General features: G+C 38.8%; 1 protein-coding gene across 2 annotated transcripts in view; it reads right to left on the minus strand.

Annotated features, from left to right (window-relative positions):
• The window catches only part of fto (FTO alpha-ketoglutarate dependent dioxygenase), a 146,330-nt gene extending 132,915 nt beyond the window's left edge, over positions 1 to 13,415 (minus strand). Inside the window, exon 1 of one of the 2 annotated variants that reach the window (XM_032560451.1) lies at positions 13,169 to 13,413. In XM_032560451.1, coding sequence (XP_032416342.1) covers positions 13,169 to 13,246 — 78 coding nt within the window. In that variant the 5' untranslated portion in view covers positions 13,247 to 13,413. Of the gene's footprint in view, positions 1 to 13,168 lie in introns of both variants that reach the window. The other variant, XM_032560452.1, reaches the window with a different exon arrangement.
• Between the last annotated feature and the right edge of the window lie 10,253 nt (positions 13,416 to 23,668).

Below are 23,668 nucleotides of genomic sequence, written 5' to 3' on the forward strand. Positions count from 1 at the left end.
ACGTTTGATCAGCCGGCGAAAACTTGTCACGAATCCCCAGCAGAGAGTGGGCCGACGGGTAGAACAAAGAAAAAGAGCTGTCATAAAAGAGCGGGGTGGCAGCGGTGATGGCAGTGGCGGTGGATGAAGAGACTTTGCCCATTAGCAGTCTGTCGGCTGTCTCTCTCCTACTCCCCTTAACGTCTCTCCGCCTCTGGTTTCCCTTCGTTCTCCATGTAGCTACCATCAGCATACACCTTCCTTATAGTGTCCCGCTGCAGCTCTGTGCCTGAGAACCTAAACCGCAGCTGTCACACAGATACTTCACAAACGCCAACTAAAGCTTGCAAAGGCAAAACCCCAAAGTAGCACGCTACTATTGTTTACCTTCCGAACAACCATGAGTGTACAGAGATACAAGCTGAGCTCGTTTTGTTTTCATCAAGCACCATTCCAGGTGAATGGGTCCCCCTGAAAAGCCTGGGGAAGTAGAGGCGTGCATGCTGTGCTCCATCCGCCCAATGCCTTCAGGCTGCACTGAGGCGGTGGAGGAACACATTTTATACTGTTTACCTTTCAGTTTGGATGATATTGAATGCATTAGCTGATTGAACCCTATGAGAAACACAGGCGAGTGACAAAGCCCAATCGTCTTTGCGACTAGCGTGGTAACTGAGATTACAGTCTAACAAAGAGCAGACAGGAGGAAAAAATATTTAAAACCCAAATAGTGATACATAAATTAATTAAAGGACAAAAAAACAAGTGGAGAATTAAAGTTAGAACATCTGTCAGCGACTTAGCTTCCCAACGTAATACCAGTGTTAGAACATTTATACCCTTGAAGTTAATGATCCCCTCTTTAATTGACAGTCAAGAAAAGCTGGCTGCGGCAGCATCCTGCCAAGACACCGATAAGGCCCCCCCTACCCTCCTCCCAAAAGTAAAATAAAAAAATAAAACAGTTTAAAGAACCTTGGCACTAATCCCCATTGTCATCCCAGTGCAGCAGAAGGACTTACAAACACAGATAACTCTGCTCAAGCTGTCTATTTCTTAGGAGTTACGGGGACAGGCGAGTCGGCGCACGCCTCAAATCAGTCACTCAGATTACCCCAATCCCTCTGCGCTGTCAGTCAGCTGAGACACTAGCCTGTCATCGCATTTACATGAGTCCATCTCATAAGTGACAATGCCCCGTGTATATGACAATAGCTGCGACGAAGGGGTCCACTCGCTCGCCGATAGCACCTCAACAGTGTGGCAGACAGGCTGTTGTTGGATTAAGCTCACAGCATGCCTGGCACTCCTGTCTTCACTGACACTCAAACAACAAGTTAAGGGGTCTTAACCATTTGGGGGTTTTTTGGTTTTGTTTTTTTTCTCCTATGGTGGCAAGAATGTAGGAGAAGTATGTCACATGAAAGACGCATACAAACCTGCAATGGCAAACACAAATGCAGATCACACACACTGGGGGAAAAAAAACTTCAAAAAGCTTGGAAGTTTAGAATAGGTATAAGAAAGCCAGAAGCTTAGGGTGTATTTCTCTATAACTGGCCTCGAGAATGACTTTAATCCACACGATGAAGCACAAGAACTACAACGGAAATCAACACATTAACTTTTCATAACAGAAAACAATGAAAAATATTTTGCTTCAATAAACACAGTTAAGATGGGGTGTATACAGACCAGTTATTAAGTTCCCCCTGTCAGCTGTAAATCTGATCCATTTCTTGTCAAAACTGCCTGAACTCTTAAAACTAATAGGAAATATTCAACAAGGTTTCCGAAACATTCCTCAAAGATATTGACTACAGATAAAATTGTAGTATAAAACAAACATCCTTTCATCAGTTCACTGTTCATGCCCGCTTAATCTTGATGGGTTATGTATGGAGGGATGAAGCCCATCTCCAGTGAAACCCCAAGTTATGATCTACTGTCTGAATGACGTTCATTTGATTAGGTATCTTTTTTAGATTTCTTTTTTTTCTTTTGTGCATTCAAGGATGTTTTTTAGATTTTGGTTGTAACAAGTGTTAATTGCCTCTGACTAGCTATTTTCTCCCTTTTCGGTGAGAATCCAAGAGATTGTTATTTTTGAAAATCCAAGTAGATCAGCAGTTTTTAAAATATTCCAACCAGCCCGTCTGGTACTAGCAATCATGCCATGTTCAGTCACTTGCCATGCCAAGTTTCTTCCCCATTTTCATGCTTTGTTTGAACTTCATCAAGTCATCGTCTACAGTTCTCTAAACGCATTGAGCTGCTACCAGGTGATTGGCTCCAGTTAGTGTTAAGCAGCAGCTGAACAGGTGTGTCATATAAAGAAGGTGGTAAGTGTGCATCCACGGTAAAAGTCAAACTTTGGTGTCACTTTTTCCAGCAGATATTTGCACTTTTAAATGACTACGTGGTACATCGGGGCACCTGAGAGCTCACAAACTCCTGACTAGTTTTTATGCTTCTGTGGCTCACTCCACTTCAAACAGTCTTGAAACAAATGACAGTGGATGCCCTCTACACAGCAAGGCCAGGGCAAGCATGACACAAGGGTTGACAAGTGAACCCTCAAACTCCATAACCCTTACTCCGCTATGGCATTCATACACACACACGCAATGAAACACACACACACACAACCAAGCAGTCCAAAAACAGACCTGACATGACCGCTCCGCAGCCCTGCCTAACCCCTGCTTGTGTTTTTTCTCTCTTCATCTCACAGGAGACAGCCCTCAATTCAGGATCTTTTTAGCCAGGCAAGTGGATGTGACCTGCTGCCCCCCAGACAGGCTCATCTGAATAAACAGTGCTGAAGAAACAGGCAGAGGAGGGAAAATCTGCCTACATTATGATAGGAAGAGAGGGGATGGGAATCAGCCAAGGGGCTCCTTTCTTTATGCACGTTTGATCAAGTGCTTGACAGCGCCTGTGGATGGAATTACGGACTACTGAACAAAAAGTGAGGGTGTAAAGGCGGGTGGAAATGAGAGTGTGTTTGTGCAGCTTGGTCTGGACAGCTGAATTTTCCGAGGCCTGACAGCATTAGGCTTGTGACAAGCCTGCCGTACCTCCTCACCAACATATACAAAATGCGAGCTGCCTCCCAGTCCATCACTTAGGACGGCAAAGGGAAGCGTCGGGATAAGAGGTCAGACATGGAGAAAAATGGCAGGGAAGAAGAAGGCACAGAAGACGACGAGCAAGAGGAAGAAGGGAGAGCTGGTCAGGGGTTAAGTGTAGAGAAGACAGCGATGAAAGGCAACTGTCATGCACCAGTGCTCGCCCAGAAGCACCTGTCTCGAGGAGAACATGCAAAGTGTGCCGGTCCCGTCCTGACAATACCCCCACTTTTTCTACACACTCTCGCGCATACAAGCTCTCAGGAAAGGGCTGATGCTCCACCACTGGAAAGGCATCACCTGTCTGACAGCATGCCAGTCAAACTGTCGTTGGCTCTTTCGCATATGCAAGAAAAAGTTAGACTGATGAAGAAAAAAACACACGGGGGGCTCCGAGAAGAAATCACTGAGACATGAACAGACCACCTGAAGTGAGCAGACACCTCTCAAAGACTTGCTTCAGAGTAGATTCTGAAATTAGCAATACACAAAGGTCCAAAAAAATCCAGAAAAAATAAACAATACAGGAAGTTTCTTGGAAGTTTTTTTTTTTTTCCACTCTAATAATTACTTTCAAAATTAGAAAGTAGTTAACATTTTATATGTGAAAGTCTGTAAACAGAAGGCAGACAAAAAGTGCTATGAGCAACTACTCACCCTTAAACATTTTTGCATTTTGTCAGATTACAGGCACAAATTTCAATACATTTTACAAGAATTGTAAGTGTAGACCAAGATAAAATAGTGAATAGTGGAAAAGGATGGATGGTTTAATGGTATTGATCTGTGAAGTAGTTAGGTCCTAATCTGCATTGGCTGTCCCTTGACCTTCATGATGCTTCTAGGTAACTAATGTTCTCTAAAAAAAAACTTGGGAGGCCTTCACAGAGTAGATGCTGTTCCTTTACAGAGACTAAAACACACAGAGATGAACATGATTTACTGTTTTTTTGATGCAAATGGTTACACTGGACTTAATTTAGGGGTATCTGAGAAAACTGTGCTGAACATACATAAATGCCCACTTTCCCTGTCAAGTGTTTCACTTTCTACATGAAAGCATTTCGAAAACCATCCCCCATTTCACCGTTATACACAACATTCATTTGATTTATCACATAAATCCTCAATAAAATACAATTAAGTCGTTTTGTAATCTGGTACAATATAAAAAAGGTTTCAGTGATATGAATATATTTGCAAAGCACTGTGAGAGCAATGCCAAACCCTGTCTTTTGGCTAACAGAGACGTGTGGCAGAAATTTGAACTCACTTTCACAGCTCACATTTATGGAAAAAAAACTTATGATGTACAAATTAACAGGTTGTATTTACAGCACCTTGTGAACCTGCCCCCTACAGGTTTTGTGAATGAAGGCTTGCAAACTCTCCATTGAAACCAGATGATAACAGCAGGCATTCTTACTTTATTAGAAAGGTGAGTCATTACAAAGGGAAATACACTTCACAAATAAACAGCAATGAGAGCTCTTCCAGAGGAATCCTTTCATGAGCAAAACTGGCATATTGCTGAATGGAGAAAAAACTTCCTTGAATCATAGCTTTGAGTGGCTAATAGACCCCTCAGAGAATTTAGCCTCTGTGTGTGAGGTGAGCAGGTCATTTCCATGTTTATTCAGTACTTGTCCAATAAGCAACCACAATGTATTGATTGAACTGATTATTATATGTCTCTCTAGTGAAAGGACACATGCATGACAAATGAACCCTACTTGAACAGGTCACATTGGAAGTCACCTCATGGAACTGAACAGCTGAACTGGACAGTCGGTTTGCATGATAAATACTCCTGCCTTGTTTGCAAATACGTTGCCATCTGTGGGTAATGTCTCAGTGCTTGTTAGGAGCAGTCAGACACATAAGCCTTTAGAGGCGATTTGAACTAGCCATGTTAAAGCTTCTACAACCTTGTAAAACAACTACCTGGCAATACTAACAAATACAATTGCAAAGGGTTTGGTGAAGATATTTCCCCACTCATAGCCAAATGTTAGCAATTGAGTAAAATTGAAAACTTCAACAGACTCTACGCAATTGTTTCTCAACAGTCGAGGGTCCAGAAACTGTACAAAGCAAAGCATAGAATACGGGGCTGTTTTTTCCAGGTTAATCAATTCTAAGATGTCACAGCAAAAAAAGACCAGTTGTTGCATTATGATTAACCACATTTTATTGGTTACATGCACCTTTAGTTGGAAAAAAGCAGCCTGGTCTGGTTGAGGGATAGGCTAGCACCAGGCTGACTCATAGTAAGAAAAAAGATCTGCATTATTCTGAGATTTTACTAGAGATGCAGCAAAAAGTCATGACTAATTAAGATTTCTTCCCTAAGACTATGACACATAAGAGAGGACAACAAACTACAGATTCCTTGATATATCTTGGAGTTTTGAAATTGAGGATTTAAAAGATTATCCTAATTTATGCACCATAGTATCTGTAAACTAAAATTTACTTTAACTAAATTTAGTTAGGTTGGTAAAAGTTTTGCTAGGTAAACACCTAAAGCTTGTTGTTGTGTTCCCTTAAACACCTTAAACACCATTTCTACAATATAGCAAGGTACATAATTCTGTTCAGTGAAACCCAAGTCTTTAGAAAATGGTGGTGCTAAAGTGTTTAGGATAACAACTTGTGGGACAAAATCCACAGTAGGAAACAATACATTTTGAGGTACGTGATGCCCACAAACTCAGCTATCCACCTGGATGGATGCAAAAAACTTGCTTAAAGTCTTCAGCAAAAAAAGGAAGCTAAACTGAACAAGTTCAAGGGCCAGAGGCATGAAGGGTCTATTACAGGAGGAAATTGCAAAGAATAAAAGGAAACAGGAAGTGTAACAGCTAAGCCAATAATTAGCCAAACATCTGGCAGATATAAATTTAAAACGATTTTACTTTAACCAAGAGGTTTGTGTAAATAGATGGGCAACTCTCAAAAAAAAAAACAAAAAAAAACATTACTATCAGTTTTGAAACTGACATGTCATTATAAACATTTTTATAATTATTAATTTATTAATGTATTATTACTTATTAATTTTGGTATCATAGCAACAACGTCCACATCAAAGTGGGTAACCCAATTCTGCATGTTTATATTTTGTAATGACCTCAAAGTCATTGAGGTTCACAGGTCTCCCTACTATCACCCTTTAGCCCCACCCACAGATTCTACAACAGATTCAAGTTGGAACGTTGGTTGAGTCATTCCAAAACCTTAACTCTATACAGTGGAGGCTGATTACTAGGATAAAGACCAGATAAGAATAATTACTGAGTGAAAAGAGCTGAAAACAGAGGTATCTAGGAAATGTAACAGTACTAAATGGCTCTCTGGAAATTAACCCAGAGAACCAGAAAACCAAATACAAACCCTAAAGATGACCAAGAACCTCAGAAAAATGGTAACAAGAAGTGAGAGGAGCACTGTGCACAAAAGGAAACAGACTAGCAAAGTAAAACGAGTTTAAGAACTACAAAGAAAAACGGCAACCAAACAACTCAACACAAGTCTTGTGTTTTTCTGTTCCTAATAAAAAATAACACGCTAAAAATGCGTGTTGCATTTTAAATTTAGAATATGAAATGTTTATGTTGTAAAACATAACAATCCAGTTATTATAGTTATTATATGTAAGTATTCAAAGTACTTTTGATAGTAAAATGTCTACCTATCACATCCTATTTCCAGAAATTGAAAAAATATAGAGCAGAAAAATTAAGACTCTTTCCATATTGAATTCAACATTTTTAGGGTTTCCAAATTCACAACATTTAAAGCCCTTACGAGTATCCATACTGTTAGTATAAATTAATTTCTTGTTCCATTAGCTTAATGGAATCAGAAGTTTTGTGGTGCTTTTAATGTCTGAATGACTGATTTCATTTCAAGAATGGTTTGACTACCCAAACTGATGTGTAAAAACGTCAATCCAGATATATGAGCACAGATCAAACAACCAAGACAAGGTAAAGACATGTAGATGAAAAGCTCACCAGCAGACTAATCAGCCCCCTCTAACACTCACACGGCCGATCAATAGAAAGACCTGGGGCCCTGGGCCAGCACTATATTACACACCAAAATTTCATATGCATTCATTGATTTTACTTTTCATAATAGTATATCATTGAGCTCCAATGGGAGCAAAAATGGAGGCAAGGGCCAGGGTCAACTCTCACATGGACACATGGATGGATGTTTGTACAATATTGATGGCACACACAGAAAGAAATGACTAAATATCTGGATCAATAGCTCGTTTCCCTTGCTAGGACAGGTTGTTTCAGATGGAAATGTATAAATACTTCTTTATGGCTACGGGACTAATGCTAACTAACAGTGCAAATGCACCCCTTAAGGTAAACTCTTTGATTAGTCAAGGCCAGAGGTGAATAAAAGGGTGTGTATGTGCAGGGATGCCACACTTCCAGTGTCCTGGGGATGATAATGCACGCAGAGGCCCAGTAAAGGGACCAATAATATAGCAAGTCACAAGCCCTGGGCAAAGAGTCCTGACCCCCAATTCATTTATACTAATGACCATCTCAGAGAATATCATTTCTTGTCATGTTGAAATGATGCATACCATGAATAATTTAAAAAATATTTTCTTTGGCTTTATGATGTAAGCAAATAAAGAACAGAGAAACAAAACACAGAGGAGCAGCTGGATATCAAATTAACCTCAGTGATCATTACTTTCTGCTGCTGATAATAGCAAGAGAGCTGCCTGTTTCTAATTTACAGTACAACACAGGAAAACAACACCCAACTACAGAGCTTCTTCTGCTCTGCAGCGGCCAGCAAGGCCATAAAGAGAAGGGAACTGCATCACTGACTGCTCCTTAATTAAATGAAAGCTGTTAGTTTCATTTACCTCCCTTCTTTTTTACAAAACGTACCTGCCTAGAGTTGAAGACCTCCCAGGCGCCATCCCTGCTCGGCCCTAAATCATGTTTGGGTGAGTGGCCCGGTGGGTCCCCACTGGACGAATAGCAGCCGCCCAGTGACTAGGCCAGCACAGGGCATGTGGCGGATCGACACCTAGGCAGCGATAAGTAATTCTGTAGAGGATTAGCAGCATGATAGCCTGATCAATACTGTGTGCTCAGGCCATTAGGAATGCAGCGAGGAAATGACCCCCTCTGGTAATAAAGCAGGGCATCTGGGTTCTCCTTCATTTGCCAACTCCATTAGTGTAATAGTATCATTATCTGCCACAGCCGTATTTTTCTAAGCACCGGCTTTAATACAGTCCAACCAGCGGGGGTCTGATGAAGCTCTGAGAGCCCCCATGCCAAGTGTTCCACCATCACCATTCTGCACAGAGCCTAGGTGTAAATCTGGCTCCATAGGAGCTTGTGTGCTACCCAGCCTCAGGTACACATACCCATGTTTTATGTCAGTACCTTACACTATTTCTCCATTACTGGCTCATTAATAGAGGAAGCAGCATGCAGTTTAGGTTTTGAGGGAGAAAAGATGGCTGGCAGAGCATGAAGCTGCTGAATGTGCTAAATCTGACACCCTCTCTTGCTAAAACATCAGCCTTGACACGACAGGACATTGGCATTAGTTGCCATAAATCGTTTCCTTTACACTAATTCATCAGCTAACATTTTGTAGGAGAGAATTGATTAACCATGTCCGGATGTGTGGCTACATAATCAGCTTTTACCTCAGTAGCTGTTAATTTAACAGGGCCACCAAGGGAAACACAAACCATTTTAATGAGTGTTTAGAAATTAAATACCCTAAACAGCTTGCACAAGGTGCCACAACTAGAGCAAACCAATGAGGCTGATCTAAGCAATGGCTGGGGCTGAGCCCAGGACCTCACAACATCTGGTGACCCCCTGTGATCATTACTTAGCCGGCTGCTCTCACACACATACACACGCACACGCTTCCTGTTTCGACCCAACACTTCATACTTGTCATCACTGTACAAATGGGGAGCTTACATCAAAGAACACTGATACGGTGCGTTTGCATCAAAGAACATTGGGTTAAGGGACGGGGTCAGAGCTGTTTTCTCACTTGCCGAGGCATAAGTGGAAACTCATCCTGTGATGACGAAACTGATAGAACATAATGAAATGTTTTAAAGCCCTTTACAAGGCAAATGGAATCGTTACGGTGGTGGGAGGGGAGTAGGGGCTGCAGCGATAATGTAAAAGAAATATTACCCCTTTCAGGTCAAAACCAGGGCTGCATATCATTTGGAAAACATGAAATTGTGATATCTTTAAATACAGCAATGACAATATCAATTGCAATCACCTCACATTTACCACACTCTACTCTTTCCCTTTAGCATCTTGTTGACTGAACTCTACATTAGGCTTCTATGACAAAACACAGCAATAACTGCAACCTGAAATACTATAGCTAAATACAATATAAATTGGGGCTGCAACTAGAAATTATTTTCTTAATTGATTATTTTAAAAATTAATCGATTGATCAAATAAAAAGAAATGTTGCAATTCAGAAGATTTTTCATTTAACCACTTAAACCTTTCTGTACAATATTTTAAATACATTAAAATATGAAACCTGCCTCTTGAGGAGTTCTTGGTAGAACATATTCACTGATGCAAACTTTTTTATCTTACATGCTGCTACATGTATAGTTTTTAGCTGTTTTGATTTAATTACAGCTCTGACATTGTTCTTTAAAAAATCTGTGTACGCCTGTTAAATAATCAATAGCTAAATTAGTTGACGATTATTTTAATAATCAATTCATTACGATGAATCCATTTAATCGTTTCAACCCTGATATAAATATCATAACCCACCCAATATTGCATTCAAGCAGCCCTTCGTCGTCGTGATGATTATTGCAAATTGATACTTTGAAGAGCTCTAGGAAAAAAAAAAAAACTTCTGAATTATATCAAATAGTCTACATGCTTACTCAGTCGAGCAACAAAACCTGTCATATCACATTCTGTTTTGACTTTTTTCATAAATAATCAAGAAAACAAGCTGCCAAAAATTTTTTCAAAAATGTGAAAAATTAAGTAACCATAACTACCTTGCTGAGGGTTGGTTTCTTTAAATAAACAAGGACCCATTAAAATAATCTCTAATCCTTTTCAGAATGGAACAGCAGACAGATTTAATAAAGACAAACAAACAGATAATATCTAAAGTTGCTCTTAACTGTGTCATTACGAAACAACAGATACGATGAAACCTGGTTAAAACTGCATGCAGTTCTTTCTTTGGCTGCTTTACTACAATAAAGTCATTTTGCAATTACATTGGCTCTTGCTCAATCTTTTATTTATCTAAAGAGAAAGGAAGCTAAGCCATTAGGTCTGTGCCGCCCGACTGCCTGGAGGGCCAGCTGGAATGAGTTCCTTCTCTGAGCCGCTCATCTGGCCGCCATGGCTGCTTTCATAAACAGGAGGAACCACGTCTTACATAGTTTCACTGCTGTCTAACATGATCCAAACACATGTGCCTCAGCAGAGAGTCACCAAGTTGGAGGACAGGAGGAGAACAGACAGACAAACAGTAAGAAGCAAGACTATAAGTGCAACAGTCCAGAATTGTAGGGCATTGCAGATTAACAATTTAAAGTCCTTATAATGGGATGGCAGAGAAAGTACCAAATAACCGTCCCAGAGTTTTCTGAGCCTGCTAAAGAGAGTAAAGCCACACTACAGTTCAGCAGGCCGAAAAAAACCTACAACAGCATTCTCTTGCCTTCTGCTTACTCTATGATAATCTATGCAATAAGCAAAGCGTCTTTTTATTCTATATTTTGATTTGGTCTACCAAGCAGGATCAAAATAAGAATACATTTATGGCATGGAAAACAATAGTGGATCTGTAACATATATAGTTACATTGTGGCTTTTCTGTTTTATGTCAAAGCAGTTAGATAATGTTTTATGTTTCTAAGTAAACTTTTAGTGTAAATTCCATGATGCAGTAAAACTTTAGTATTTCCACTCACTTTTATCAAACAATCTCATAAAGGCCCATGTCTCGTCCTAATACTCTTTAGGTATTGTTTGTTTAATAATCATCAAACAACAACAATGTCTCTCCACAGAAGTTCCACTAGGAAGGCATGGACCAGAAATGGCATTTCCACAGTAAGATAACTTTGACTAAATACACCACTGGTTCCTGATATGTATGTTTTGCCAAGCCTAAGCTAAGCAGACTAAATGGCATATGCAGCCACAGAAAAATTCAGTCACAGTGACATTTTCTCCTCATGGAAAGGACTTTAAATCCTAGAAACAATATGAAGGAAAATGTTCTGAATTCCCGAAAACTAAAACAAAAATACCTTGATACAAATACTAGTTATATCTCTGTGGGTAAGTCTGTGGCTTCCAAAATGCCTCAAAACCGACTGTCCCTTCACCAACAGCTTTTTATTTTATATAGAGAGCTGCACCTTTGAGAATTGATAATATAAATGTAAACAAACCCAGAACATCAGTAGCTATCTTTTTGTATTTCGTTAGCTACAGCTAGGGTTAACATAGGCCTATGCAAAAATAATGGCTGAAAAAACTTCTTCAACTGACATGAATGCAAACTGTTCCAAAAGATTATTCATTCATCCATTGACAATATAAACTGAAGGACATAAATTATCCCACAATTTCAGCATTTAAATTGCTTTACCTGTCTTACTTTTGAACCTAAATACTTTATGTTTAAAAGTAAAGTTTATTTTAATAGTCTTTTAGAAGGAAGATAGAGCACATAACACCAGTTTTAAAGTCCCTACACTGGCTCCCTGTAGCTCAAAGAATAGACTTTAAAATACTGTTGTTAGTTTACAAATCACTGAACGGCTTAGCACCACAATACATTAAAGATCTGCTGTTGTTGTATCAACCTTCCAGACCTCTCAGGTCTTCTGGTTCTGGTCTGCTCTGCATCCCCAGAACCAGAACCAAACGAGGAGAAGCAGCTTTCAGCATCTATGCACCACAAATTTGGAACAAACTTCCAGAAAACTGTAAAACAGCTGAAACACTGACGTCTTTTAAATCTCAACTAAAAACCCACCTGTTTAGAATTGTATTTGAAATGTAATCAATTACAAATTTATTGATGGAACTTGACTTGATTGATTCTATATTGCATTGTGTTTCTGTGTTTGTAATGATGTAAAGCACTTTGAAATGCCTTGCTGCTGAAATGTGCTATACAAATAAAATTTGATTGATTGATTAGATGGAATTCTTTGTGTTGGCATACAGCTAACTTTGAAAATTTAATAGAAAAGAAATATCCTTTATTCTTCCACAGTGGGAAAATTCAGGTGTAACTTCAGCAAAGTGACAGAATAACAAGACATATTGAGTGAATGTCTCTAAGTATATAACAGGAAAGGTCGTAATTTGTTATTTGAGAATGAACAAGTTTCTCCTCAAATTGATACTGAAGCCAACGCATCAGCAGTAAAGCCTAAAGCTGCTGACCTGGCAGCTGACCAAAATCCCAAATACTCCGATGACTAACTTCACTATTTGCTTTAGCTCTTGCGCTGAAGATGCTAATTGTAGTGCATTTAGCATCTTTTTTTTCCCCTCTATTCCATTCATACGAGAGTAACATCCAAATATAACATGCAAATGTTTTCAGATTTTGTGGTAGTTATGTATTTATATGTATAACTTTATTGCAATTGAGGTGAATCTATATTCAAATAATTGCGTGTTGTTTTAATTCGCATCGTGTCGTCTTTCTAATAAATATGGAGTGTAGTCTAGACCTGCTCCTGCAACCTAAAGCTACAAATCAGCAGTTCATCTGCTTGATAAAACCGCCCTTTCAATGTGACTGTAATTCTTCATTGTGGCAGACTGAGAGGGGGAAAATGGAAAAACACAATAAAGGAAGCAGGCAAGGTGAGGTATGCGCTGACATCCGCAGCTTTCTAGCCTCCAGAATGCAGCCAGCAGCACCGCATACGGAGCGTTAGATATTCAACCAGCGACAGGGCTTAAAAATATGCCAGACCGAACGGAGAAAAACGCTATCAATACCTTTCTTCTCTTCTCCCCCTCACTGTCACCCGATCTTTTCATGTTCCTGGAGTTGTGTTTACACTGCCTCGCTTTCATTAGGGGCGATGTTGGTTGTTGTAGTGCACGAAAAAAACCCGTTTCAACATTTTTTCGGTCTGACACACTGTTGACATAAGAAAGAAGTCGATTTTGTATATTTGCAAATCATCTAGTCCCGACCCGCGGCGTAAAACGCGTTCTGGTCAAAATTTCTTAACAGGGGTTCTAAAAGCGCAGCCCTGTGAACTACAAATCCCATAAGTGACAGCGTGCTTGCAGCGGAAGTAGAATCAGACCGCTCTGCGCAGGTGCGGCGCAGGTACAGAAACGGTTAAATATTAAATATGGTTATATACGCTTCTAAACTAAAAAAGAAAAGAACATTACTTTACAATCATTTAAATTTTCATGTCATTGTGTTGCTGTGGGATCCATGCGTACTATTTTATATATGCATTTATTAAGGAGAATTGTTTTCCGGTGAAAAATGTCAAGAGAGAGTCAAGGCAAATGAGCGACGGGGGAAAAGGGCTATTTAAACATTACTTATGTATTTATTTACAATTAATTAATTAATTTATTTATTTATTGTCTTTTCTATCAATGACTGAGCTGAGCCACACATCTTTTATCTATTTTTGAAAGCACAGATATTGAAGTTTTATTGTAGTTTTTACTGTCTACATGCTTAGCTGCTTTTTATTTTATTATAAGTTTACGTTGGATTATTTATGTTTGTCTTGGCTTCAACAAAAAGTGAAATAATAATAATCGTTATTATTTATTTCAGTGATAATTATTTTACTTATAATGATAATCTTATTATTATTATTATTATTATTATTATTATTATTATTATTATACCATAAGAATTCTAAAATAAATTTTAAATATGAACTCCATATGTTCGACACTTTTTAAAATCAAAAGCAGTTCTACTTTCATCTTAAGCCATGTGTAAAAATAGCAATCGTGCTTTGAACGGGCTCCAGCTAAAGTCTTGCCAGCCTTCTTTCAGCCGTTGCATGCATCTCAAATCCAGGTGCCTGCTTTTCTGCCAGTGTGGGCTTCAGCTATGTCAGTCCTTTACAACTTACCACAGATCATGAAAGTGCACCGTAAACGCAGCAGCAGTGTGGCTGCCTTTGTCTATCACCTGCGAATGCCCTCCCAAGAGCTGAACCAGACTGCTCGTAACATAGGTCGAACAGTACTGAAATATGTTTTGTCCATTGTTCCTATCAAAGCACATGTGAAATGCATTCGGGTTTCACGGATGGCCTGGTGTTGGCTGTGGGAGGGCGGTGCAGGGGTGGATTGCAGGGGTCTGAAACACCTGTTACATATTACCATTACATACTTTGATCAGTGTCTTCATTAGTTCCCTTTGTAATATCTTCTCTTTTATGGTAGAGCTGACCCTAGTGAGCACACCAAAGTGGTTTAACACACATGTTTCATTTACCTGTCTTGCAAAGTGCTTAAAAGCTCACCCACTATGAAAGATGTGTGTGTCTGGCATTCTTAGTTATTAAAAGATGATGGTTATTTTGATTTCTTTTAATAACCTACATTTCCTCCCATCTGTCCTTGTCCTCCAAGGGACGTATAGGTTTGAAAAATATCCTTCGACTAGTTTTTTTTAATGAAAACTAGACCCATATGCATGAAAAAATAGAGAAAAAGTTACAGTTGTAAAATTTTTTTAGAATCTTCTTTATTATGTCAGATTCTGCCTACGTCCAATCTTCATTTGTCATTACACAGCATATGTTTCATTCATGTGTCTAACTGTGATTCACATATTCTTATTGTCAGTCATATTATGGTTAACATTAACAATTTTGGCTTACTTTGAAAGATCTGCTCTTTGCGTGAGTATAATGTGGCAGATTTTAACCAACAGACAGTGCACATATGTTGTGACTCTTGCTGAAACTTGGATTTCTGTTGTTTTTGTTACACTGTTCCTATTGGAGAGAAAAGTATTCTCAAAATATTTGAGATACTTTACCAAATTTCTAAAATTAAAGTCACAACTGGGCCAGTACATGGTTACAGTGAAGTTCATAAACATAACTCAAGCTCTTGATGAATTGTCTTTCCATGTATTTCAATTTCTCCAAAACCTGTGATCACTTGATTCTAAATTAGTTTTATTAATGATATATTTTTTAAAGAAGCACTTGGATTCTTTGCAATAGAGTCTAGGCAATTCATGAAGATGGTTGCAGGTTTATAAAGGGGTTCCACATGGTTAAATTCTTAGCCACCTGGACCGAGTTTTTATGAACTCGGCCATTCACTTCTAAAGTATTGCTTCGCACCTAGTTGTACAAAGGCTTATGAGTGTCTTACATAGGTTTTGTCATCTGAAACTTGAAAACTTGAAATGAAAGTACGATCAGCAGCATAGAGGAATTTTTTGTATGAAATTTTAGCAATAAGATTCAAAGTTTACTTTTAAAATTATTGCATTTTACCAGATGGCAGCTTGTCTTTGAAATAGCAAATTTATCAGACATCAATACTCAAGGCCAACTGACGAAATGTTTGTTTTGTTTAATGTTTAAGGTAATATACTACTCTGTTTTGTGGTCTTTTTGAGTGAACATTGCTGTTGCTCTATTTGCCATATCTCTTTTGCAAAAAAAAAAAAAAAAGATTTAGCCAGGTTTGTCAGGCGATCACATTCAGTGGGACAAACTTTGATAAATACAGAAAATGAAATGTGAGGGTCATGTGTTAACTGACAATCCCAAGAATCCCATCAAATCTACAACTTGATCATTCACAATTTGATTTTTGGATATTAATAACCCATGACCACACACACACAAAAAAAATGGTCTTTTATTAAAAAATCACAAGACTCTTTTAGAGGCTAACACCTTTTACAAAAAGCACAAGAAAGAGAATAAGGATATAAATCTTATTTTTTTATCTTAGTATATTACATTTTTATTATGAGCACAACACACTTTCTGTGATGAACTTCTGAAACTCTAAAGAATGAGAGAAAAAGTAAGGTCTGACATTGAAATGTACATACTTGTTGCAACAAGTTGTAAGTTATTTAGATCAGTCGATCAAACAAATTCTGAAAATAAATGGATCACACTTTTATTGCAGTTTTTATGGAAACTCTGACAGTTTTCTTTAGCTTTGCATTTGCAATTCATATATGCTTGTATTTTTAATGTTACAAATGCTAGAAAAGTTCAAAGGGTTCATTTACTTTTGTGTGTTTTCATTTGTCACATCATTTAGCCTCATCTGCATATTTACAATCCCTATTGTTTGTGCTGGTGGTGTTAAAAGAAAAACTTTTCACTCTCTTTTGTTCACACACTGTCCACCAGTACAGTTTGTTCCCACAGGCAATGAGTCAAACTCATATTCACATGTTCTCACTGTCAGTCATCATGATGTGGAGCATGCTGAGGAGGAGAAACTTCTTCCCATGTTTTTTTTATTTGATGCTCACATTGGAGTCTGTGAGAAATCATGTAGTGCAGACTCCTTACAGTAAGACGAGGCAATTACCTTCTTCAACAGCGTCTGTCATTTGTCGAACAGTGAATCAGAGTCTAAAGTAGGCACTTCTCCTCTTAAGTGTGACCTGCCGGGTCTGGCATCAGACGAGGTCACCCTGTACATACTCTGATGTGGTTCCATCTGGAACAAAAGAGGGGAGGAGGAACCGCTTTGAACTTCTCCTATTATCAAAAAGTTCTAAGGATGGATCTGGCCAATGTGTTGGTGCTCATGTTTTCTGTTAATGCGCATTGCATCAGCTCTGGATGACCCTATGACAAGGCTTCCCTTTTGTGATATAATGAGCATATAAAAAGTCGCTGGAAGAAAAAAGGACAATGAAAAAACTCAGATTTGGAAAGTACTTTGTCCCAGGAGGACAGAGACCACTTTTTGTGTGTATTACAACCGGGGTCCAGCTCTCCTTTGTGTTTTAAACTATTGCATTTTCTGAAATTTCTGAAATGCAACCGACATTCCTCTTTGTGAATTATATTTTTCTGATTCAAGCATTTGAATTGGACCGCCTTATTGAAACCACAGTTTTATCAAATTATAGATACACTATGAAAGAGGGAATGCAAATAACTCTCTAAATGTGCTGAAAGCATTGTCCGGCAGGATCTCCGGCGAAGGTACTGCAAGGAATTTTAAACAGCATTTTTCAGTCACCACAGTCAAGACTGAGGAACGTCCTCTGCAATGTTTTGCCTTTGTGGAGACACGCTTGTTTTTGATTTTTATTTCTATTGAGTCACCATATGGAGCAAGTATGTGCCTCCTCTGCTCACTAACCTCTAATGCTTAGCCCTAGGAAGCTGTTATTTGTCAGTACTATAAAGCAGATTGCTGCCCAGTGGTTTCAATTAACATCAAAGACTTTTTTGCAGGCAGTAATAGCTGTATCAAAAGCCAAAATTTATTATTTAGCTTGTGTGCTAAAGTCTTCCAAACGATTATGTCTGGAAGATTTTTTTCTGTTCCTGCCACTCTTTTGTCTTTTGTTGTTTTATAAAAATCCCTCACCACTCCTGCACAGTCCCTTTATAGCACCAGGGCACCTGACGGGCTCAAACCTTGTGGCCTATTTATGCCACAGGAATAAAAACCTGTAGGAAGATTAAACCATTTTTCCATCTGTGCCATAGAAGACTTTCTAATCTTTATTTTGTGCTTGTACTGTATAAACAAAAGCTTAAACCTATTAAACGATGATTACCTGACCAAAAAGACTGTCGAACATTAGAGGAAATAAACCAGGACAGTGTGTGTCAGAAAAGGTGCTCCGAGTTCAGTTTTAAACCGCTTGGTGGTCTGCAAAAATGTCAGTAGACCTTGAACTTTATCAAATTTTCTAGACTACTAACTTTAATCTACTTTTTTGTTTTTTATGAGAGAGGCTAATACAAAGTAGCAAGTAACTGTGGAGGAGAAAAGCTAGTTGGATGCATTTGTATTATAGGTACATAAAATTAAGGGCAGACACTTGGACTAAGTGGTCATCTGTGTCTCTACAACAAAACATGGCAGTGGCAGCATCAAACTGTTCGGGTCTGTTTCTTCAGTAGAACGGCAAGATGGATAAAGATGTTTAGAAAAACTAGTATTGCAAGGCATTGTAATTTTAACACTTTCCAAGTGTCCCTGCTTGCTCTTCTGTGATTCTCATTTTTTCCCCATATCTAAATATTTGCTGCTCTTCCAGTTCATTACTGAAACCTCAGATATGCATTAGATGCTTAAAGCTACACACCTGCTTTTATATTGTATCCTATTATTTATCACTTCAGTTTTACTTTGAATATCCAGATTCTTTTCCATTACACATTGTTCCTTATTCCTTCCCTATGTCCTGCTGATTTGTATTTTGCTTCAAATTTTTGAGCTTTTTTTTTACTCTCCTGAGTTTCCTATGCATAAGCCAGCACAAATGCTATGTCCAACATCCTGTGTTTGAGTCTTTTCATATGAGAGTTGTAAAAACTGAGTAGTTCCTGTTTTTTGGGAAACAAAATCTGCATCACTTCTTCAACAAAAAAAATAAGATCATTTTAGTGAGACCAGTCCTGAGAGAGAGAAAACTTTCAGCTCCATAGCTGTGGCTCAAAGTCCATGTCTGGTTTGTGAAACAGTACACAAGAACATCCACCCTTCTGATTAAGCCTCAATAAATGATCATAAAGCCCCAAAGGAAGGAGCCCTTTGGTTCGCGAACAGAAACGCTTGTAGCCTTAGCATTAGATGTGGTACACCTCTTTGCCTGGGATCACTTCCAGACACGAATATGAGGAAGCGCTTTGCTGTTGCTGTGATTTAAAAACCATGATCACTGAGCACTTTTATAAGAAGCCCATTAAAAGTGAGGTTTTGACATACAAAAGAGCCCCTGTTTAAATCTCACGCTCATTGTAAGGTTGAAAGACATCATAAAACTCTTTACGGAAGCATAGTCTCCGTGTGCGTCCTTGACTCCATCGGGAGGGAAACTCTTTTGTAGAGAAAGACGTGACCTGTTTCTTTGGAGAAGCCTGCGGCCTGGGCCTCGCCGTTGTGCTGCAGATTAATCACACATTTGTTCAGCATGACACGATCACTCACAGCGGACTTAACTTTTCACAAAGACGTCTGTCTGAAATATGCTGATCTGTCAAAACACTCCCTGGTCTGAGGGAGTAAGTTTCTATAGGTCCAGCTGAGGTGGACTCAGTGGTGCAGGGTGACCCCTCCTCCCACGTGCCTTTGACAGTGTTTACAAAGTGCCAATTCCTCTCATTAGCACTCCTATTACCCTCTAGTTAAAGGAGGCCTGCACATCAAACACAGCCAGAGCTAACAATAACTGATATGGCATTAGTATGATATGTAAGAGTTCAATGAGAACTGAGAAAGATCTCTTTGATGGGGACTGTTTTATATTAGAGGCTTTTTATTAGGGCTTTTCTGGTCTTTAATGTGCATGTTTTCCCCTTGAGTCAGTGTTTCCAGGTTTAGGTCTCCGTGTTTGACCACTCTCTGAAGAAGAGGCACATGCGGTCTGCATACGACAGCAATTTCTGTTGGGAGGACATGCAATATGCTGCTGGTACTAGGAGGGAAAAAAAGCTGCTAGGTTCTTTGAAGTCATGGCTGGGTTCATGTACTTTATTTTCAATTGCTACATAACCATTCATTGCATTATTTTACCAATTTGTTAGTAATACATGTGATACAGATGAATGTGAGGTTGATTTAAGTTTGACAAGAGATCAAGTATTTATTTGACAGCTCAAAGCGCACCCAAACCCACCAGTCTGACCAATGACATGAACACTGAAGGGTGTTTATTTATCCATGCACATTTTTCCTCATTTCTAAATTAGTTGACGTTAAGGAGCGTGCTGATGGTGACGGGTACATTTAACGCCCACTGACAGGTTTAAATCACACCCACCTTCCTGTATATACAGTGTTCTCTCTGAGGCAGCCTTCATTTTTAATTACTGCACATTCAGTTGAAAGACAGGCTGGTTTATAGTGAAGCCCAAGGTTTTTTGTTTTTTTTAGGTTGTGTTTAGTAGAAAACGTATTTAGTATTTTTGCACATTCCACACAGCTTGAGAAGTTACCCTTCTTTTCTAATGGCAGGTCAGCTCATGGAAGGGTGAAATGCATCAGAATCCAAAATAATTTTCCTGAAAAATAGTCACCATCACCGCAAAAATAAATTAACTGAATGCAGTAGCCAAGACAAATATTTCAACAACACATGGAAAAATCATTTTTCAAGGCGCTAAGCCATTACTGTACGGAGTGGGATGCTTGCTAGTAGTACACCAGGGTTGCAAAGGGGGCATGCTCAGATCATATGAAATGTTGCAATAATTCTTGATGTGAGTATTGGATTTCTTTTTATTTTGTATGCCACATGTGTTTGCATGTCTGTTTGGTTTGGCCTGAAACTGAAAACAGCTTCTGGTTATTTAGCAGCCATTACAGCTTTGATCTCAAATGAGTCTTGTTTCCATTTGCTGAAACTTTGTATTTGTGTTGCGGTGCAAAGATTGAAGTTCTGTGATTTGTTTCCCCGTGCTGTTTATACTGGCTTTCAATATCATTTTAAGAAGCACAGGACGGCCTTCATCTTCATCATCCTTTTGTTTGCACCCTAACATTTGCCTTTACCACCATCAGTGATTCAGCACAATAAGTTAATGATTACATGTTTTGGAGCTTTCTTCTTCTGACAAATGGGGAATCATTCAAAGTGCCTGTCAAGTCATCAACTCCCACTGCACTCTATTTGTGTAGTTACTGATGTTTGGGGGATGTCAGTGGGGGACATCCTGACTTCTGAAATCTGTTTAACATACAAAACAGAAGTACCAATTGCTTTCTACCCAGAGGAGGTAATATTTTCCATGGGTCTCTGACCCACAGTGTCCATCAAAAAGTAGTCTGAAGTCAATGACCAACTCTAAAAATGATCCCGTAAAGTGAAGAATGTGGGGTGTCGCCCTATAGGCCATGGACAACTGACAATGTCTAAAAAAAAAAACAGCAGTGTGCCACAGCTTTTTCACACATGCTGATCATACTGTGTGTCACGGAGCCAAATTCTCATTTCAACACTGTGTCAAAGGCGGCTTTGGACCACATCCCGAGCTCTTAGCTTGTTTGTCTTTTGTAAAAAAGGACAACTACCCTACCAGTGCCAAAGTACTCCAAGCTCTTTGATTTGTGAAAATCTAACAGAGGGACTGCTCCCTGCTCAGCTGGTGCACAGATGTGTATGCGTGTGTGTGCAAGTGTATAGGGGAGCCCGCTGTCTGAACCGAACACAGATTAGTGATTCCTTTTTTTTTTTTTTTTTTTTAATTCCTAATAAATAAACCCCAGTGCATGCCGGGTTATGTGTGAGGGAAAATAACATGCCGCTAGCCAATCAGAAGCAGGTGGCGCAGGGCTTGGTGGCTGCAATCCCTGCAGCTCTTATCGTAAAACAACTGCACTTTTAACTTTAATTGTAGTTGTGGATGGATTTTGAGGTTTGGGTTAGAAGTGTTTTATTACTTCGGACTGGAATCAAAGCAGCAGAAATATAATTATCTTAAAAGCAGGCAACAATTTTGTCGTGATGGACGGTGGCCAAGTTTCAAACTCTATGCACTGATAAGGCCACTCACCAAGAACAAAAAACAAATGGGAAAAACGGCACCTTGGATGTATGTGGTGCACTATAGGACCCACTTTCTGACTGTATCAATTATGTCACCTATAATCAAAAACACTGGATTTTATTGTATGCAGCAAACCCATTTATAACAATATCCATAAGATACAGCTATACTTAAAAAACAACTGTGTTAAAACCAACCTAATTTACGTCTCTTGGCTAAAACAGCCTGAGGTTAAATTTGAAGCAATCCAGGCCCAGTTGATTTAACACAGAGGGGATGGATTATTGGTTTGACCCAACATACTGGTTATGTGTTCAACCAAAAAATGGATCAAAGTTACTACTGTTTAAAGTTAAGGCTACCAAAGAACCAGTTGCAAAGACTAAACCCATCCAGTCTTGACTAATAAGCAAGTCATACTTTATTTTTTTTATTTTTAGTTGAAAGAAAGAGAGAGAGTGAATGAATGAATGAAAAGGAGAAATCACACATCACATGGTCTAATAAGGCTTTATTAGTGAACAGATTGATTTGAATAACAAAATTATTATTCAGTTTATAATTGGCTGTCCTCTTTGGGGCTTTGGTTAAATGGCAAAATTAAATAAACAATTACATTTATATAGTTACAAAAAAGAGCCCTGGAAAACTTTGATCAAAAATTTCCTGTCTGGAATGCTTTATTAAATTGCTCAACCTCTGTCGTAACAGTGCGAAAAGAAAGAACCTAGCAGTGTTTTGTCAGTATATTTATCTGTCAGTTCATATTTAGATTTAATCTTATCACTTTAATAGCTGCATATGCAGCTGTTCAAATTATTTAAAACAGAAAATACAAAACTATTCTACCATGAATACATTTTTGTTTTAATTCTGACATCATAGCTAGTTCATACTTCAACTCTGAAATAAAGACACGTCTGGGTTTCTTCCTCTGTGATTGTTTACTGTAGACAAGTATACGTAAATGTGCCACTGAAATTAGGAGTCAAACTTACCATGTTATGTGACTTTACAGAGAGCATTCCGACCATATTATATTTCATAATTTATTTTTTATGTTATTTATCCTTATAGCTTTTTAGTGATACTTTTTTCATCTGTCAGTCAGTATATTTGTATCTGCAGCAGAGCTAATCATAGCTTGACTCAACCCTTTTGACTTTTAGGTCATGATTATGAGGAAAATATATTCCAAATAAGTTAAGGAATATTTCTCCAGGCGTCCATCTATTTCTACCACCGATTTCATTTGCACTTCTCCAGCTTCAAGACGGTGGCTGTTAATCCATAAGCCGAATGCATTGTGAATTGTTAAAATAGGCCATAGGTAGATCTCTGTGTGATGTCCCAGGCGGTGGTTCTGCTCTGATGGCCTCCAGTGAGCTTTTCTCTGAACATAGTAGGGGAGATTATGATGAGAGAGGCAGAGAATGAGATGACACACCCTGTCTCCTTAATTCGCTGCTTTATCGTGAACAGAGGCATTAAGAGGCAGTCTCTTTTTTCCCTCTCTCTCTCTGGTGAATCGTACATGTCACACTGCACAGTGTCTCTATATGAGTCAGTCACCTCAGGTGTTCCGCACTCATTTCGACGCAGGCATGGCGCGCCATCAGATTACTTCTTTCATAGCACTGGAGATCACAAAAGAAAAAGTGTGATTAATGATTTCAATTGAAGATTCGTCACTTTGCTACAACGTTTTAGATGAATCATTTCATTCTTTCATTGAAGTTTATGTTCCTTATTGCTGTGAAACAGTTTTTTCCATACTATTAGCATG

Source organism: Xiphophorus hellerii, chromosome 4, assembly GCF_003331165.1.
Source record: "Xiphophorus hellerii strain 12219 chromosome 4, Xiphophorus_hellerii-4.1, whole genome shotgun sequence".
Classification (NCBI taxonomy): Eukaryota; Metazoa; Chordata; class Actinopteri; order Cyprinodontiformes; family Poeciliidae; genus Xiphophorus; species Xiphophorus hellerii.